This window comes from Pararge aegeria, chromosome 13 (assembly GCF_905163445.1).
Source record: "Pararge aegeria chromosome 13, ilParAegt1.1, whole genome shotgun sequence".
Classification (NCBI taxonomy): Eukaryota; Metazoa; Arthropoda; class Insecta; order Lepidoptera; family Nymphalidae; genus Pararge; species Pararge aegeria.
Window position 1 is genome coordinate 8,242,411 of NC_053192.1, and position 21,601 is coordinate 8,264,011.

Genomic DNA, 21,601 nt, shown 5'->3' on the forward strand with positions numbered 1-21,601 from the left:
TACCTATATACCTATACCTTTGGGATAACAGGTTGTGTGTCTGTGTGTGTATTCTTTGTGTGTTTGTTTCTTTGTGAGTATATCTATTTACTATTTCGATTTTAAAAAAATTACGACAACTTCCACGCGCTTTATTACATTTAATGTTAGCCTTTGAAGCTACAGTGATGAGTGGGAATTATTTCTGGGCGGGGTTTATAATTCAAGTTTTTAATCTAGTATTTAAACATCTCGTAAAACTCCCTCGTGTTTGGACTGCCCAGTCAGCAGGGCAGATAAATGGATGGCTTTTCCAAATTTATTATTTGTTTGGTTTGTGGTCATGTTAACGCATTCAGATATGACTACCTAATTTAAAAACTACAACAAATACTATGTTGATATGTAAATTACATCACCCTTACCCTATGTAATTTTCATACTTGTCGATACGTTAATTCTAACGGGAATCAGAAATTGTATGATGATAACATCTGTATACCTATCCATGTTTGCAATATTATTATATATTGCCGTTAATTTGTGAAACATTTACAGCAAACACATCACAGGTCGCTTGTACACAAAATATTATAACCTCACGCGTTCATCCAGTTTCTTATACCTACTCAACACTACATCTATTTATTTTATATTAGATAACTAAGGAATAAAGCTAGTGTTTTTATATTATTTTATTTTGTTTGTCCGCTCTAATCTTTATAACTTCCAGTCATATTTAAATAGTTTTTTTTGCATTTGACAGCCCAATCCTTGAAAAAGGTTAATAGCTTCTCAACATCACACTACTTACTACCTTTAGAACCTTGCAAACTTAGAAATAATGATAAGCGAAAGGGTAAAAAACCGTCGACGGAAGAGCGTGCGATAAGGTGGATCAGGGTATTTATATATCTATTCTGCAGATAAAATACAAAATTGGGTGAAAGTTTTCAAAAATATACTAAAAATACAAAGAAAACCCCAAGGAACACTGGCGATACTTACTCTATTGCAAAACTAACTAAGCCGACTTGGCCACTTTAATTGCTAGTAGATTTCATTTTAAAAACAAACACTTCTTGCCCTTATGTAAGGTCGACTACTCAACATGTCTTTTTCAAAGTTGAAGATAAGTTTTTCGTTTTGGTTTTGGCATGTTTTTTATGTCCGACCGCTGCAATGTCTGATATTTATCAGTGTTCAACAAGCATTGCAGATGGTTATAAGTTTTGAATACTTACCTCGATTTCCGATTGTGATCCCCTTATTAGATTCCGACTTTTGACCCATTGTGGTGACAATGGGTCAAAAGTATAAACTATCAAACAATAACAAAATTCTGAAAATTGTCGTAACATAAATACATAGATAGTCAAACCGGTGAAGGTCATGTTTGAATAAAAATGGGACCAACTCAGTACATAGGCCTTACACCATTTTAAACATTTTGATATAACTATTAAGATATTTTTTGAAGCTGGTAACAATAGCGATTTACGCAGGCATAATTCTTTTAAACACTAGCTCTTAACTGCAATCATATTATCGATAGTAAACTAGGTAGTTGCAGCACGCTTGCTTAGAAGAAAATTTCCCAACATAGTTTGAAGTTCCATAATATAATATACGAGTAGGTAGGAGAAAACGGAAACCGGAAGGGCATTCCACATCTTTGCGCTGCGGATCTAGTATCTATTAATAAAAGAGGAAGCAAACCACTTTATACGTGTAGGGTATCAAAATTATCAAGTAACTATGTATCTATTAATAAAAAAAAAAATTATAAACCAATGATTGAACTTAGGGATAGAAATCCCTACGTCCAAAGCCAAGGCATAATTCGATTATTTATACACTCAATTGCCTTCTTATGTAACTCAATTAACTCATGTATACTAAGATTTTTTTTAAATTATAAAATCAGGAAAAAATAATGTTGAGCCTACATGCCAGGTTATGATAGTGATTTCTTGAATTGTCCAACCAATTTAGTTACTCTTTAATTAATACTTACGTACCTACGTCGAATGACGAACGATGAAGTCATCCTTTAAAACAAAAAGAAGCTGAGTGCATATCAGACTCGCGCACTGAGGGTTACGTGCATAGTTATACTTTTTCGTAAAATCAAATAATCTCAAAAGAAAAACAAAAAAATATAATATTCCTTCTTTTCTTTAGCTGTATTAATGTAATGATTTATACGAATGGTTATTAATATTAACTTTGGGAATAAATAAGGTTTTTGTACCTTTTGGGATCACCTAATGTTGGATATTTGGATAGGCACACTTGAAAAGATATAAGATCTTTTTGTAAAGTTTAGAGGTTAAAATGGTTTCGCGACGGTTATTTGTCATAAAAAACAGTACAGCAGCAACAAACAGCAGAGTATAGTATATTTTAACGACTTTATAAAAGTTCATAAAATTTGCATCAAACCTCATTATATTAGCTAGCGAAGTGAACTCATACTCATTTGTCTCAACAATGACAAGCTACGTCGTTGCTGGCTGATTAATATAGGTAGGTATCTTCCATTAATCTTGATGGGCTTAGCTTGTAGCTTAATAGCTTGTAATAAAAATAAAATTCAATTAAAGCACTGAAAGTTAGTCTAGGATTATGGAAATATTAATCAAGAAATGTATATACGAGTAATTACCTATTTCTTTAGATCGTCGTTGGTTTTCGGTAACATTTTTGACGCAGACGAAGAGAACCACTTGACATTGTTCTCTTCAACACAATAAAACAAGGCGTCGAAACCGCATCTGCGGTGGCAGGAAAATGGCTCTTCTTACTAAAAGAATTTCCCAAAACTTAATATTGCCCGTCTTCGTCGAAACTACAGGATGCAAGCTGCCAAATTTGCGACTCGTCGAGCTTTGCGAGTAACTCCTCCTACTCCTATCACGTAGAGATACCCCTAACATAGTTCTCTCCATCGCCCGCTCAGTGACTCCTTGCCTACTTATGAGGCCCATCTTTCGAACATAGGTAACAACAATAAACCAAAAGACACACTCTCGCATTTATAATATTTGTATGGATTCCGCTGTACAGGTAGCCCCTTAAATACAGTGCTAAGTGGAGCGAATCAAGTCGATTTGTTTTCACCATGACAAGCTACGACGTTTTGAGGCTAGGCTGACTAATATTCATTGAGGTTGTTTCTGGCACGAACCTTCACCTTGCTTGTGAATCCCGTGTAACGATGTTGACCCCTAATGAACGTGTTGCTTATTTATGCCCATTCTCGCTATCGAATCTATATAATATGTCAAAACAAAGTCTGTTTAACTGCCAACTCTTCCTAAACTACGCAATAGATTTTGATGCGGTTTTCTTCATCGTTTAGATAATTTTCCAAGATGGTTCATATATATAATGAAACTTTTTTGCACGGAGAAACAATCTTATTTTGCAAACAAGTCATCGATTAATTAATTTACATGGCTAACGTAGGGAAGCTGTGATAGCCCAGTGGGTAGGACTTCGACTCCACTTTCAGGGGGCGTACCTCTAGCTATTATAAGTTACGTGCGTCTTTAGCAATAAAAATATCACTTGGTTCAACGGTGAAGGAAAACATCGTGGGGAAACCTGCATGCCTTACTACTGGACTGCGCCCTTAACCCTTCTCATTGTATGAGAAGACCCTGCATACGACTTTGTTTTTCATCCAAGGTACGCCAATAAGTTTTCAACATCATCATCATCATCATATAAATCAAATCAAATTTTGATGTGCAAAAAACGAAACTCGTAATGCTATGTTTATAACTTTGTTCCGAGTTAGGCATAGTTTTATTTATTATTTTTATCTGTTTCTGTTAATTTATGTATAGTAAAACCTCCTATATGTATTATATCTAATTAAAAATACCAACCTTCATAGCATCGGTTTGAAAAGTGTATGTAGCCCGAAACCACTTTCTGTTTTCAGTGAGATGGACTATACCCATAGTGTACATTAATAGGCAGGGATAGATAAAAATTATGATAAGATAAAATAGAAAGCGATGTAAGTACCTAATTGTGCGCACAAAGGCTTGAAGTAGTTCTCCATCTTGAGTTACGGTAATGAAGTCACAGCTCATAGTCATCAAGTGTAGTGCTATAGACATAGCATAGATGCTATATCAATATATCATAGCAAATATTACGCGTTGTTAATTACTGTGTATCGCGTGGCAAAATCTGCGAAGCCATTAGGTCACACCAATATAAACTAAACAAGTACAGTGCAAGGTTGCCTCCATGTTTTCATCTTAGGGTTGCCAGCCTTCTATTTCGTATGCGTAGGCTTATTTTTATACGCTATTTAAAGAAGAGATATACGAGTAAGCTATATAAGAAGATATATATGTACAGAGATATATGACCCGTGGGAACCGATAGATTTTCTGGGATATAAAGTACCTTTCAAATAATTCTGCCAAAAACCAAGTTGATAGTTAGGCATTGATGAAAAGACAAACAAACAAACAAAATGACAAACACAATTTCGCATCTATAATATTAATAAGCAAGGAAGTAAGGATTATAAATATGAGAATAATGTCTATAATTTCACTGTGACTGAAAAAAAACAAGTGTTGTACTTGTTGTACAACACTTGTATTATTGCCCCTTGCACTTAGCGGTACTCTCTTAAGAGGCTCAAGTCAAAAAAGGTAGGTTAAACTACTAGCTTTTGTATTTAGTTTTTTTTATTTATTCAACCATCCATACGATTTTGAAGTTTGAGGTAGCAATACAAAATAATAAAGTTTTTAAGAGAAATTATTAAAATTAGAGGCAGCCCTATACTAACGTATAAAGGTTTGACCGCATCGATCGGTAAACGACGTTAGCATTGCCCTCTTTTTCCTTGCCCGAGATTAAAATTCCATTGTGTCGTAAATTCCACGAATTTTTATCTATTAATCTTGAATAAGTGTCAGCGACCGCCATTATTCAAACTATTATGAGTTATTGGAATACATATTATATGTGTTATTGGTTTTACTTATTTAAATACTAAGCATACGTACTAGTTTTCTTTTGGCGATTTTGATCGAATGAAACTTCAATATTTAAAAATTGTTATTGGTTGTTTTTAATATCAACTGACTACTTTAGTTAGATGTTAATGTATATATAAAACTAATTTGTCATTTTTTTTTTTTATAAATATTCTACGACAATACAGACACCGCCATCTAGCCCCAAAGTAAGAGTAGCTTGTGTTATGGGTACTAAGATAGCTGATGAATATTTTTATGAATATAATACACATAAATACTTATAATATACAGATAAACACCCAGACACTGAAAAACATTCATGTTCATCACATAAGCATTTTCCAGTTGTGGAAATCGAACACACGGCCTTCGACTCTGAAAGCAGGGTTGCTTCCCACTGCGCCAATCGGCTGTCAAATTTGGAATACTTATTTTATTTCGCATAACATGTTAGATTATATTTATATACCCAATAGCAATTTATGAAATTACTTTGTGTATTTCAAATCTTGCAACTGCATTTTAAAACAGTTATCCAAAACCGATTGAGCTGAATGTTTGAATACACGTTACGTTTACATAACAATGCGTAGCTAAGTGAAATTTTACATCCAAAATGTCGTACTCCCAAAGATGACGGATCAATTATTATAAATGTATCCACATGGGATATCAAATGAGATAGGGTTCGCTGAGAAGGATATGATTCATGCATGTTCTAAAATTAATTTTATGTTAAATTATATTTGCACAGTTAAACGTCTCTAAAACGTTAAATAATAAAATCATAATTCTAGTTAGTGGGTATCGCTTCAAGGCTCGTCTAATGTCATAATTCAACGGCGTGGCGATTGAGCTGAAGCTCTATCGCACTCTATTGAGAAATCATGAGAACATTAACGATCTTGGCAAGAGCTAAACCTGAACTCCGTATAACACGAACAGTTGTGTCTAGTACAACCTATTCATCAAAATTGTCGCAGTTAGATCATCGCCTTAACTTATGGCGCCCGCGCCACCAGGACAAATTTGACAGCTTATATGTCGGAAACGCGATGATCTATGCGATTTTGTTTCATACAAATTCTACAGTTACTTCATAAGAAACTTCAATTCTGTCTATATGTAGTGACTCGACCTTAATGGGTTTTGAAGTCAGCAAAACATGAGCTGCCGATATTCATAAGTTACTCTTTTCCTTAATCAAATAAAATTGTTTTTGTATAATAATTCCAGCTATTGTTTAAAACAGACTATTTGCTAACAGTTATTTTAAAAATAAAATTACCTGCTCGCTTTTATTATGTTTATTTTTACAAATCACGTGGTAGTTGTTTGTTTTCCTGAGATGCATAGCCTAAGCTACATTCCGCCTTTTTTTAACTAATTCTACGCCAAAAATGGAGTTGATTGTTTGCTTAGGGCATGAACAAACTAACTATATTTGTAAGGGTTAATATTCATAGGTTTTGCTCGGAAAATAGCAGCTGGTCATGTTGTACAAAATTAAAAGAAATCTTAAAAAATGCGTAGGAGTAAAATGTTATTGAACATTGAACGCTTCCAAAACTTGTACAAACAACTTGTCACAACATTGTTAAAAGAGTGTGATGAGTAATTTTAGTCGGGACGCTTTGTTTAGCGGGAAATAGCAATTGGACAGTGGTACGCATCAGACGTTCGGTTTAGCGATTATAAATAAAAGATAGGGAACTCGGCCACTGCTCTTGCTATTTCTGATTGTAACTTGCTCGGAAATCAGGAACAGGTTAACGCGAGTTCGTTTGCAACATGAATTCGAAGTGTCAGTGGGGTTATGTATTTAAGAACGCATTTGTAAGTTTTCCGTGCGTCCGACCTATTTGTAAGTTTTTAAATTTATTTGTTCTCTCTGTACTAACACCAGCGTCCGCTGTCGTAAATGTCTGATTCGGTGAACTCTTTTTGTGTTAGGTGCTAAATTGTGGCCCATTGCTTTAAATAGTTGGTGATTTGTTTGTATGTCTTGTGATTTAATAGAGATATCCAGTTCTCGATCAGATTTCATGTTACCGTCATCCCAGTTAAATATAGTTCTTGGTATTTGTTATGTGAAATAAGCAATGAATCTAATGTGATTAGTTATAGATTAAAAATTAATGTATTTATTTACCATGATCTACAAGTGTTTAGGAAGTTACATAGTTATTTATACCTCGTATTCAAGTGGTTTAAAATGATTCATATGGGATGAATGCAGATAATCGGTAGACATCATTGAGAAATTGAATGACCTTTCCCGTACTACACCACAGTATTTCAACTTGTCGATGGTAGCTGGGACACGAGAACGCTTTCGCACACGACAGCAACCCATAGGCATAGTTGGCAACCAAGGCAGACCGCCTCCCCCCCCCCCCCTCTCCCTCCCTGTTGGAGGGAACTCCCTGCTGAACTTAAAGAAGCTTTAATGCCTCACGCTTTGCAACCCCTAAGTATATAGTACAGTCCCTATACTTTGGGCCCATACCTAGATTCACTTAATTATAATTATATCTTACAAGTGCCTACTTAGTGTAATTAGTTGTACCAATATTATTCCAAGCAGTAGCTCCGAAAGTAATCTCCTAATCTCTATATTATCTTCAAGGTTTCCTCAGCCGTAATCCTATGATTTAGTTAGGTTATACCCACCCTAATGCTTCAAACGAAATTTAAAATATTTTCTCGGAGAGATTGGCGAGACGCCAACTGAGACAGTTAGTAGAAATTATGATATTCAGAATCTGCAAAATATGACAAAGTCATATTGTGCATTAGGTATATCATGTAATACGTTAAAAAAATAACTGTAATATCATTAAGGCCATTTATTATCTATTACTATTTTATCTATAACTATTTTTTGACGGCCGATTGACGCAGTGGGCAGTGTCCCTGCTTTCTGAGTCCAAGGCCGTGGGTTAAATTCCAACTTGAATGCTTGTGTGATGAACATGAATATTTTTTAGTGTTTAGGTGTTTATGTGTATATTATAAGTATTTATGTATATTATTCATCAGTCATCTAAGTACCTATAACACAAGCTACGCTTACTTTGAGGCTAGATGGTGGTGTGTGAATTGTCGTAGTATAATTATTTATTTCATTAATTTGGTATTGATGGGACTTCGTAATTGATAGCTAAAATTTATTTTATTTTATTAAACTATGGAAAAAACTACGTATTTGCGGCGCTTGCGTTTGAGACTCTAGGGCCATGGTCTTCGGACACGAAAAATGTTATTAAAAAACATAGTGTCACAAAAATTGGTCCTTACGTCTGGTGACCCAAGAGCTGGCGCTTATTTAGCCCAACGGCTAAGTCTAGCTATACAAAGGGGCAATAGCGCCAGCATTTTGGGTACCATGACCATAAGTGAACAGTTAGACGGCTTATATTTATTATAAATATTAATTTTAGTTTGTAATTATTATTTCCATTGATAGCTTTAATGTTCTCGATTCGAACAATGAACGAACGAATGGTCCAGATCGATGCAAGTGAATGAAAATTTGCTTCTTATGACTCATCATCATCGTCATCATATCAACCCATTACCGGTCAACTACATGGCATGGGTCACATCCCGCAATAAGAAAGGTTTAAGGTTAAGTCCCTAGACCACCACGCTGGCCCAGTGCGTTTGGTGGACTCTCAGGCATGCAGGTTTCCTCACGATGTTTACGTTTACCGTTGAACCAAGCAAACAATTTGTGCATTGTGGTCAAAGGGTCACCTTCTCTGTGTTGCAGTATTTAGAAAATACTGCGCATTACTGCGTCTATGTAACAGATAGTTCATATTGAGTCTTCAATAGCCGCTAAGATGATAAGATGAATTTGTATCATTAATTTTCTTAAACTGCTGAATGTGGTAACAATGGCATCGCTAATTAAAATATCACGGTATCATATTCACGATTCTTAAGCTCAAGAGTTTATTGAAAATGTTTATGCGTATTTAAATAAATAAATATATAGTAAGACAATACAAACATCGCCACATAGCCCAAAAGTAAGCGTAGCTTGTGTTATGGGTACTTAGACGACTAATGAATATTTTCATGAATAATATATATAAATTCTTATAACATACAGATAAACATCCAGAACTGATAATCATTCATGATCATCACACAAACAGTTTCCAGTTGTGGGAATCGAACTCACGACCTTGGTCTCAGAAAGCAGGGTCGCTGCCCACTGCGCCAATTGGCAGTCTGCTTAGACTAAAAGTACGACTTTAATTCAAAATAATATTTACAGTAATACAAATCAACAAGGTTGTAGCCGATAAAAAATATGTTAAAAGCCAATTATTGACGCGGGTAAAGCCACAGGCTACTACTAATAAAAATAAAAATATGTAACCATTTATAATTCAAGCAATACGTGTAGGCAATAAAATTAATTAAAAACATATATTTTTTAAAAGCTTTTCGTATTATTCTTAGCAAAGACTTTCTTTTTCAACGTATACAAATCTTGGGAATGCATAAAAAATAAAATTCAATCGAAATATATTTGACCTTAACCGGCTTAAGCTGTACTTAATATTTCTAGTTAAAATAAAAGCTTTTAAAAACTACGCTACCATTCTAATTTCAGTCCCATAATACAAAAGAGGACGGTTATTTCCATTGCTTACGTAAAATATTTGGACATAATAAAATACAAATGATGTAATTATTTTGCACAGTTACGAAAGTAAATATTTGACCGGTGAATTTAGCAGATCAAAAAGTGTTTTCATTTACTAAATATAGCTCACTGTTTCTTATTCATACGTAGGTAAAATAAAGTACTTATATTATATGCTACGGCGCCACGCAATGTCAAGAATATTTCTGAAAGTCATACAAAGTCAGGCACATGTTTTAATCACTGTTAACTTAATGCATGTAACGCAATGTATGTACCCACTTACTATATCTACACTATATTTCAGATATTTTTATATTTGTTCTCGCATAACATGTATAAATCGATTTTACAAGATATTTTGAGTTAAATTTAGTATGGAATCAAAGTGGTCAAATTTAAAATGTATTGGTAATGGAGCTTGGACTACAAAGTTTTACCTACCAGGGAAATCCCCATAATGAAATGAGAAACTTTATAATGGTTGAATCATTGTGGACCATATCAAAACGAATAGAAAATGCATGTAAATAAGAGATTTGTTGATTCAAAAAAACTCTTTTTGTTTTAAAAACTTGAAACATAAAATGGGGGAATAATAGTTTTTAAGGTTCCGTACCCGAATGGTCCCCATTACTAAGCTTTCGCTGTCCGTCTGTCAGTCCGTCCATTTATCCTTGCATATAACCGAATTTAACTTCAATACCTCTGATTTCGAGTTGAAATTTACACAAAATGTGTATTTCTATTGCTTCCATAAGAACAATAAAAGAAACTTAAAGAATGGTTCCCATACAATAAACTTTTTTGTGTATTTGCTTGATGTTTCATATTCTATGCTTAAAAAGTGTGTTATAAGGAATTAATAACCTATTTGGGTGTATGCAAATGAACTTCTGGCATTAATTCAACACGGGTATTAAAATAAATGATTTTCGGATTTTTCTCTTCATTTGTGCCAAAAGACCTACCTACGTGCCAAATTTCAAGATTGTATAACCTGTAATACTGGGAAGTATTCCCTATAGGTTTTGTTTGCAGCAAATTTCAGTATGCGAAACACGCATTGAAATGTTAATCTTTCTAGAAACAACAAAAAACAGGGTCACTTATTTGACTTAAGTACATATTCAGTATACATGTTTTAAATTCATACTGAATGCCAATATCAATTATCAAAAACGGCCGTGATATGGATATATATATATACATACAGATAGCAAAAGTGTATTTTTTTGTGATTTTAAACCTAAGCAATAAAAAATAATTATTAGGGTCTGCAGCTTTTCTTACTTATGCTTTCTTTGCAAGAATATCCACTTACATATAACGTTCTTAAAGTAGGTTTTAATACAACATATATTTACCTACATCTATCCTTCTAACATTTCTAATTGGTTTATATGCGGCGCGGCGTTGCATTGCTTTCGGTTCTTCAATGCCGGTAAGTCGTGATCGAAGCAGATGTGATCAAACTAAATGAAAATTATATAAATATCCTATTTCACCTGAACTGGGATTCAAACCTAGGTACTGACTATATGAGCCGCTGCGCCTATGATATCATAATGTTTTCTAAAGTTGGTACAAAAGAAAAACACTTCAGTCTCAATGGAGTAGTTACCTACCTAGCAGTACATGCTTGAGATTCTGCGTTTCGGTTTACACATACTAGTTGTATAAAATCTTTTTTCACTTCTCTTCGAATCTTCTTTCTATCGAAATTAGTCAATTTAAAATTGTATCATTATTCTTACAGGGCATGGCAACCACATCAAGAAGTAGGAGAAAGGTAAGCTTTATTTATTTTTATTATTATTTAAAACATAAGTAATTATCAATGATTAAACTTTGTAGAGTTTTGAATAAATAACCTCAAGCAAAAAAAGCCAATTAAAGAAGGCTAACGGTGAATATCACCTCGGGCAATGTTTAAAGAAAAGTAATTAGAGTTATTCGATGTTTCTTTATTTGTGAAATGAGTTAATTAACTAAAGGTTTGTTTGGATAACAAACTAACCATTCTATTGCGACATGGACAACGGAAAATACTTGTATATTTATTTAATCATCGTCGTTTGTATTGTCGCTATCTTGTAAAAAGGGGGCCGATGGCGATTGTAATGCGCATTGGGTGATAATTACAGTTACATAGGTAATGTCGATAAAGGCGTGTCGGTCTTTTATCTTCAATAGGGTTGTCATAAGTAAACACTAAGAATATTTTGAATACGTTTGTTTAGAAAAATAAATATACTTCTTTTAATTTAATATTTTTATAGGTTGATCCCTTTTAAAATATACCGAATCGTTATATTCAGTTACACGTTATGTATATTACAAATATACATATACTAAATGTAAAAAAAACATAAAAGTATTATAAACATACAATAATACAATTTCAAAAAGTTCTGTAGTTCAATTACGAGTAGTTCCACGGCCAGCGCTTTTTTTACTTGGCTCCTACAGTATTTTTTTTTCTGATTTGAACAAAACTTGCGCAATCAACCCTTTGGCTAGGTAAGGCTTCTCGACGGTGGACGAAAGGTGCCTACGCTCTACGCTTATAACACCTATATAACTAGTATACATTTTGATGCAAAGATTCAAAAGATATTATTTGAGTATTATTTGATAATATCATTTTTATTTGAGTATAGAATTTATTTTCTTTAAAAAATATATAGAGTGAATCTGTTTCTCCTATAATATGGATCATTTTATTGAAAATTCGCAATTCCAAAGTCCAACTAAGTCAATTAATTTATTCCCCATGCTAACTGATTTACTTCGCAGAAGCTGGTATAAGTACCTCTTTAGTTCACATGTTTATTTTTATGTTATAAAGTATAATATGAAGAAGTGTTATTTTGTTTCTATGTTTGCACGCGCTGATTTTAGTACTTAGCTGCCAAAGATTTTATCTATGGTTTTATAATAGTCTGCTATAACTTTACCCATAGGTTTCTTAATTATTAAGCAAGTAATAGGTACCTATTCAAATACATTGTGCTTTACTAGCCATCTTGGATTAAAAGGAATCTAAAAAACCATAATATTATAAAGGCGAAAGGGCCCTTTCGCGTTTAGTTTGTTTGTCCTTCCTTCAAGCAACCAATAAAGTAGATTTTGGCATAGAGTTAATTAAAAGGACATAGAGTAACATAGATTACTTGTTATCCCTAGAAAACAAACGGTTAACATCAGTTTTAATATCTAAGGAAAGTAGAGTCTAATATAATAAGCAGAAAACCGACAGCGGTTTTGTTTGGAATCTGTCAGAACACACGCCTGAGAACGCATGTTCTGAAAGTATTCTCAACATAACTCTATCATCCTACGAAGTTACGAAATGTTCACAACTATGTACTTAATTTCAAACCCTGTCCCTTTGTCTTTTGACGACGTCCATTTGAAATATGTTGACCGAAAGCAACTTAAATTGTTTCTGTCACAGATTGTTTTACATTTCGTTTTTGTTACCTAAATGCTAAAAGCGAACCCGGTTTTGTGTTGCTTCTCTGTCCGTCTATCACAACTGTAAGTAGAAGTCATTAGTTACTGTAAATTTAGTTATAGATTTGTTTAAATTGTCACATCATATACTAACATCTGATATATGGGTTTATATGCCTATAATAAAACATTAACTTTATTGTTATTATTATTGCTACTAACTTCACTTGTTCAACTTCATTGCAAATGAAAGAAACAATATTTTGTATACATTCAGCTACCTACGTTTTCCAAATACCATTTCCCTCCCATTATTTATTTATATTGATAGGAGTTTATGCATAGCTGAAAGAAAGAGAATAGATTTTTGCAATAGATGCCAGATTAAGTTGAGTATCATGTGAAAGGACTTCATTTATATGTTCCTATACGTTTTTTTAAACCGCATCGATTTTGAACTATAGCAAAATTTACGAAAAGGATATCATATCCCTGCAGCAAAAAGGGAAAACTTTAATGAAATTAATAGTGTTGGTAGAGTTTATTTTATCCTACTAAGAAAGTGTGTATGTTACTCAATCACGCAACAGATTTAGATGAAATTTCGCATGCATGTAGCCTTTGACATGAAGAAAAAAACAGGATACCTTTTATTCAGATTCCTTAAGAAGTTTCCGAGGGAAAAGCATAAAAAAATCATAATAAATAAAAATAAATCTTAATCGTCCAAGAAATGGCACAATAAATAAGACATACATACTTAATTCACTTAAACTCTCGATATTTACGATACTTATTTCAGAATTACTATGATAGATAATTGTACCTTTTTGTCTACACTGGTTTTTATTTTTCATTCACTTTGGTTCATCATACGAAACGAAGTAAAAATAAGAAAAGCCGTTTTACGTATCGATATTTTCTTATTTTTTACCTTTAGACACTAACAGTTTTCCGGCAGCTCCGTTACCACCTAGGTATAAGTAGTGTAGGAGTTTTGACCTTGGACCGTGAACGATGAACGTACGAGGGAGGTTTGTTTCAACAGATTGATTTAACAGTATCTTTGAAGATTGTAGCTCAACTCAGACGGAATAGCCTTTGTTCTTCCGATGTTTGTTTGGTTAAGATAGGAAATAGAGATGTAATATTTTTTCACAACGCGTTGTTCAAACGTTTACTGGCTAAGTCCCGATTTGATGTCGTGCCAAACGCGACATAAGCTATTTCAAATTGATTTCAATGCGACCTTCATATGCGTCTTATGAGAATTTACCAAATTTATTTGGTCCCTTCATTTACCTATTCTATTTATCTGTGTCCACATGTTCCCTGATCTATATATATGTTGATGATGTCCTCCACGGATTCTTGGCAGATAGTGGAGATCTAATAAACGAACTGTTGACATTAAACTTGTTTCACATGACAAACTCACAACAGACTATATTGGATATGTAGGTATAGTAAGCACTTTGTTAAATACAAAAGCTTTCAGCTGCGTGGTTTCCCATTAAATGGAAAATGTAATGTATCTACTTTACTAATCACAGCCAAGCCGACCTACTCATAAGTAAACCTAACAAAATCTTATGTTTAGAATGTTTCTAATTTTTTTTTTAATAATCATGCTATAAGTGTACGTTATTTTTGGCCTAATAATTAGTAGTAGAGTATGAATTTAAATCATTATTATATTCCTTATAAGTGTCATCAGTCATCATCGTCAGCACATTTCAGAGACAAGACCTTGGTAGACAAGGTATCATCATAAGCACGCCCTCTTTTTCTGTTGCTGATGAGGTGTAGCATATTTTTCTCTTAAGCTTCTATGTTTAGTTTATTAAGGCTCTACTACCCATACTCTTTACGACAAACGTGACCCGCCCGGCTCCATTTAACCTTATGACACGGAGATAGAAATACAAAACCTCGAGAACATAAACATAAGTAAATATTGTAGACCATGCCCGCAACCATGCCGACATAGCCAAAAAAATTATATAATATATAATTGATGTAATTCGTTTTCCAAGTTTTTCATTATTTTAATCCTTTTTGAATTTTGGTATTAAACGTAGGTAAAGTTTGTTGAAATATCGATAGTCCTTTATCTGTGCTATTAACTAAAGATCGTTTCCTAAATAGATGAACGAAAAATAACCTTTTGAAAAATTCACTTCGCTACCTAAAAGTAGGGCTCGGAAAAGGTTTCAATAAAATTCCTAGTAACCTATTAAAATATTGTTCATAGTTTAACTGGTTGAATGATGTCGGTTACCGTTGTACTAAAGCATTGGTTATTGCTTTAGTACAACGGTAACGCGTTTACAAATAAGCAGCGTGTGTGGAAATTTAGAAATGAACTTTTCATTTATGAGTTTGTCAAACTGGTTACTTCTCTTGAAATCAGTTTGTTTTTTAAGTCCTAAGTCTTGCCTTGCCAATCATCACCATGTTAATTAAAAATTCCTAAATTAAATAAAAATTAGGAAGAAAATAAACTTTCACGGCCTTTGCCCCACGGTGATTTTAAACTTTTAAGGAAATTACTTGTCTAATAGGTAAAAAATGCTCTCAATTTATACGTGAGTAATGCAAAAAACCTTATTTACTTTGCATCGTTCCACCCTTTAAACCTGTGCACCGACAGAAAGACAAAGCAGCTACTCTTTGAGCGTCGGAGTGTGGTACTTAGTGGTAAAATATATTACTTGCTCCTCAGAGCTCTAAAAGTTAAACCAAACACTGTTCGTTTCCGTGTCAGCGGTATATCTTCGACCCAATGGCGTGATCGCTAATAATTCAAAGAAGATGAGCCAAACAGCGTATTTTCTTACGTCCGACGTAAAATACGATCCATACTCTATACCAACTAAAAATAATGTTTAGAGTGTTCATTGATGATGACTTTACTTCAGTCTTGTAGCATTAAAATGTATACATTGGATTAAAGACAGATAAGGAGTGTAAGGGTCAACGCAGAATGAGAATCAATTAGCGCGAGCGAAACAAATTTTTCACATATAATTATTATTTAATTTCCATAAATGCAACAGCAATTGTTGGTTAGAAGGTTAGTACAAAATAAGGCAAACATAAGGTAATGTGTATCATGAAACCCAAATTCGATAATACTGCTATAGTGCAAGACTGAGTCGCAGTTATTATCGCCCGTCTCTGGAGCGAGAACCATACACTTAAATTAAATCTAGTGAGATTAATAAAAATAAAAACCGAAAAACTTTTTGAATTAAATTCAATTGAAAGCATTGATAAACTCAATTTTTTTTTTCTACATTTACATAAATACATCAATATTTTTTTTTTTTTTTTTTTTTAAATATAATTAATTGTACTTAAAAAACTAAATATGAGTGTGTGCGTGCGCGTGTGTTTATGTGTATGTGTATGTGTATGTGAGTGTGGGTGAGGGTGAGGGTGTGATTGTATGTATTATTGAATAAGGTTTTCAGTCTCATCATAAGTTAGGTTAAGAAGCCAATTCGTTAATTCAATTTTACATTTTCGTGATGTTAATGAGTAAATGGATATTTTTTTATTAATTTTGTTATAAAGCATTGAACTTATGAAGTAAGAGTGGCGACCAGCTAAAGCGGTTCTGCGTGGTTCAACTTGACAAATCCTATCAAACCTACGCTTATTTTTAACAAACTCTGAATCATAGGTAGTATTGCCGTGCTTACGAAGAGTAATTAACAGCACGTATAGTTTGCGTACCGAAAGAACCCTGCCCTGCTTATATAATTCAGTGGTGGGAAAACGTATCGGTTTCAGCATCATCACTTTCAATACAGACCTTTGGGCCCTTTCCAACCGAAGCATTATAGTTTTGCCGGCACCTCCCCAAACTGTTATGCAGTAACCAAGAACAGATTGCACGAAAGCAAAGTATATAGATTTTAAAGTGTCTATTTTGGCTGTATTTCTGAGATTTCTGAAAATATACATTGTCTTTCTAACTCTGGAGATAACAGATTCAATGTGATCATTCCATGTGAGGCACTCATCAATAACCACACCAAGGTATTTGATGCTTTGCGTACGCGCAATCCGGCTACAGTCACAACTTTTATCAAGTGGGACAGAACATCGATGAGCACAGATTGAGAATGAGGCAGGCGGCAAGGAACGCCTTGGTCCAAATGTTACAAATTTTGTCTTTGAAACATTGACTGTTAGTAAGTTGCAAGACAGCCAGTTTATAACATTAGCCAAAGCTAATTCAGCATTACCACGTGCTTCCTCCCATGTTAAGCCATGAACAAGAAGAGCCGTGTCATCAGCATAACTTATTATCTTGCAATTTGGTAGGGTGAACTGACAGAGCTCATTAATGTATACCAAAAAAAGAGTGGGCCCAAGTACGCTTCCTTGTGGCACCCCAAAATTAAGATTCTTATCATGGCTGGTTACATGGTTTACGGAAACACTTTGTGTTCTCTCAGTAAGGTAACTTTTAAATAGAGATAAGGGCAATCCACGCACACCTAACCTTTCTAATTTATTTAAAAGTTTCGGAATAGAGACTGTGTCGAAGGCTTTAGAGAGGTCTAAAAAGATGCCAATAGTCTTTTTCTTTTGGTCTATGTTCTGTATTGTGGTATCTATCAAACTCGTAACTGCATCCTCGGTCGATTTATTTGATCTAAAACCAAACTGATGATCAGAAAGTAGTTGGTTTTCATTTAAAAATGACACGAGTCTCCGATTCAAAAGTTTTTCTAGAATTTTAGAAAGAGCACTTAGCACAGAAATTGGTCTATAATTATCGACACAGTCTCTGGGACCCGTCTTATAAATGGGATGCACGATGGCTCTCTTGAATACTTTGGGAAATACGCCAGTTGAAAAACAAAGATTACAAACGTGCGTTATAATAGGTAAGAGTACGTGTCTAGCTGATTTTAAGATTGATGTCGATATACCATCCCAGCCCACAGCACAGTTATTTTTAAGTCCAAGGATGAGCGACTCGACCTCGTTACTGTCAACACTATTTAGGAACATTGAATTAGGAAAGATTGAGTGACTGTCATGAGAACACTTATGGCAGATATGATTACCAATTTTAGAGGCTAAGTTACTACCTATATTAACAAAAAAGTTATTAACCTCATTAGCTGAAGACACTGGGTCACTCGAAACAGTCATCAGATCATTGAAATCTTTTAATTTTTTATTCTTTATGTTTGCAAAGCGTTTGATAAGATCCCATGTTTTTTTTGAGTTATTTCTAGCTTTATGAAATTCTGTGCGTTCGTAATCAGTTTTAATTTTTTTTAATAAATTATTGCAAAAATTTTTATATCGCATGTAAGTTGTCTTTTTAACGGAATTGCTTGGATCATTTTTTAGTTTTCGATATAGTTTGTCACGGTTACGAATGCAACGAAGTAAACCTGGAGTAATCCACGGCCGTATAATTCTTTTTCTACTAGGAACAGTAACCACACGTTTATTAGCTTCAACCACCGATGATAAAGTTCTTACCAGTTTCTCAGTGGCAGTTTCAGGGTCTAATGTATTAAATATAGCAGAAAAATCAGTTTTTTCAAGTGTTCTTATTACAGCAGGTTCATCTATTCGCGTGATAGTTCGAGCTGCTTTCGTAAGACCTTTATTTTTAAGATTGCAGCACAAGATTACTGGAGAATGATCTGTGAAAAGAGTATCTAAAACAATAGTGGTGGCTTTATTGTTACTTCTTAACATTACATGGTCGAGGCAACTGTTGTTCCTAGTAGGGAAAATGTGAGCAGGCAACAAACCATGACTAGCAACAAGGTTAAGATATTCGTCGGTCTGTTTATCATTAGATGTCAAAATGTTTATGTTGATATCACCAATAATAGCTTTAGTTTTCATATTGCATATTGAATTTAATACTGAATCAAGGCTTATTATGAAGGGAGTAAGGTTAATATAAGAGGGCGAGCGATAAAGAGCAACAATTGCAAGATGATGCGAAAATTTCAGCAATAAACAATTACCTTCACTGAAATCAGGTTCTACGACAGAGCATATCAGAGAGTCACGTACGTACGCAACAACTCCATCGTTTTGATTGGCGTGCTTAGATTTAAAAGAGTGATAACCAATTAATATAGGTACATCTGACAGCTTGCTTAGCCAGCATTCAGATAAAATTATGACATCAATTGTATCGTTTAGGCGTTTGAGTAAAATTAAGAGGTTGTTAAAATTACAGTTAATGCTTCGAATATTTGCGTGGAATACTTTTAACCCCTTAATCCCCCTTAAATATTGCTCGCAAGTTTCAGGAAGAAAAACAAAAGAATCTGACACTGATATATCTTCTATATCATTATTGATTTTTGATGTGTCATCCATTTCAAAAATCTTTATTTTTAACCTTAGCCCTAACAACATTTCGACCCGTCGAAAAGACCAACCGTGACAGTTTCAAAAATATATAAAGTAAATGACACGGTATGATCTCACAAAACAAAAAAACGAGGATATTACTATGTAAGATGATTGAGACTGTATTACATGACTGAACGACGAGTATATATGAGTAGAAGAAGTTGTTTATGTGTATTTGTGTGTGAGAGTGATATTTAATGTAATAATAAGAAACCCAGACATAATAACGAAAAACGTGAGTATATGCAACAGTAGTAAAACATGACAGGATAATAAAGGAAGAAAGAATTAATAACGAAAAAATACTGAAAACATTAAGAATAACATCTAGTCATTTTTGTGATTTAAGATTTTCCAGATCAGATTCATTCCTAATGAGAATAACCGGAGCTCCTTCTTTTCTTCGTAAATATATTTTACCGCTTGATGTCCAACAGTAAGTGTACTGATTTGAGTTAGCAAAGTCCTTGGTTAAGAAGAACAGCCTTTTTGCCTTGGATGATAAGCTTTCAGAAATAAAAATTGGTTTAGGAGGTCCAGTCAGTCTTAGTTTTTCTGTAGTAGGGCGATTATTTTCTTTACTTGTTTTTCTGTACATACGAATGACTCTCTCTTTTGTAAGTACGCTGTTAAAATCTACAAGCACAGTCTTATATGCCGGGTCACGAGAGTTAAAGCGGAATACATCCTTGATTTCATTTGGCTGGATGGACATATTTAGAATTTGGTTGGCGCATATGTAGGTATACGCCGTTCTTGACGACCTTCCTGGCGCGGCGGTGAGCGCTGTGAATTTCAGCAGGAGATCCCGGCTTAGGTCCTCGATAGAGGAAATTTTGGAATATCTTATTTAAAAATATCTACACTTATACCCACTGCGACATGCGCTTATACCTAAAAAACTGTAACGGGTCGAATTCCGTATATTGAACATATTTTATAATTGTTTTTTGAAGGGCACTCCTCTGTAATGTAACCGATACTGAAGCCAAAACTATATTTTTTTTTCATATTTGTTTATCTGTCTGTTTGCCTGTATCTTGGCCGTGGATCACGTCAAAACTACTGAATGAATTCAAATGTAATTTGACATGACTTGACTTCATACTACGAGGTAGATATAGGATCATTTCTGCAAAGTTCCCTTGGGAGAGGGGATGAAATATTTTTAATTTTTTCTTGCAATGAAAAATTTGTATAACCAGATTAATGTTGTCAAATATTCGTGTAGATCTGATGAGTGGTATTGGAGATACAGGATATAACTCTTCAGCCCAGAAAACCCCTCACTTAAGGCTTAACGATACTTATATAACGTTAAGCCTTAAGTGAGGGGTTTTCTACCTTACCTACGAAAAATGTCGCCATATACATCAATAACTGCAACGCTAGGACTGAATAAAAAATGACAATTATTTTCTTAGAAACTAAAAATGTGATTCCGATGTTTACTTTGACGAAAAGGTACCATTCTTTATTAGTAGAGACTGACGGATTTCAAATCCTCTTTTAAATTTCCAAAGTCCATTTCAGAGCACCCATTTAATGACAGTAGTCAACGTTTCGACAAATATGTGATGCTGCTACGGGATCATTCATTATTTGCGAGGGGAAATAAAAGTATAGTAGATAAGGTGAAACTAGAGTCCTTGGAATGTTCATTTGCGATTGACGATGTTTACGTGATAAAAGTGGGGGATTGAAGCACTTAGAACTCAGTCGATTCTTGAAATATTCTGAAATAAATTGCATCGCTATATTTACTATCTGCACTTAATGTAATAATGCTGAACAGTTTGTTTTTTATATTTCGAACTACCATTACGATTGATAAACCTTTATGTTAAGTAGCTGATTTACTTCGGAAAGTTTTTGACAATGCAGTATGCTGCACGTGTAACCGCATGGCACAGTATATATATACATATATATACTTAAAATATATTTTTTTTAAAAGGCCAACAAATTTGGTACACATTTGTTTAGGCAGGGGATATGCTTTATTTTAGTAGATACATTCAGTACATTTCTTATAATCTTGAAATATTTGCCATCCTAAAAACCTATTCCTCTT

General features: G+C 33.9%; 1 protein-coding gene across 7 annotated transcripts in view; it reads left to right on the forward strand.

Annotated features, from left to right (window-relative positions):
- The window catches only part of LOC120628596 (calcium-binding protein E63-1), a 43,258-nt gene that overhangs the window by 1,071 nt on the left and 20,586 nt on the right, over positions 1–21,601 (forward strand). For 6 of the 7 annotated variants that reach the window (XM_039897044.1, XM_039897043.1, XM_039897047.1 and 3 more), the window contains one exon: positions 11,417–11,449. In XM_039897044.1, coding sequence (XP_039752978.1) covers positions 11,417–11,449 — 33 coding nt within the window. Of the gene's footprint in view, positions 1–6,839; positions 6,859–11,416; positions 11,450–21,601 lie in introns of those variants that run through there. The other variant, XM_039897048.1, reaches the window with a different exon arrangement.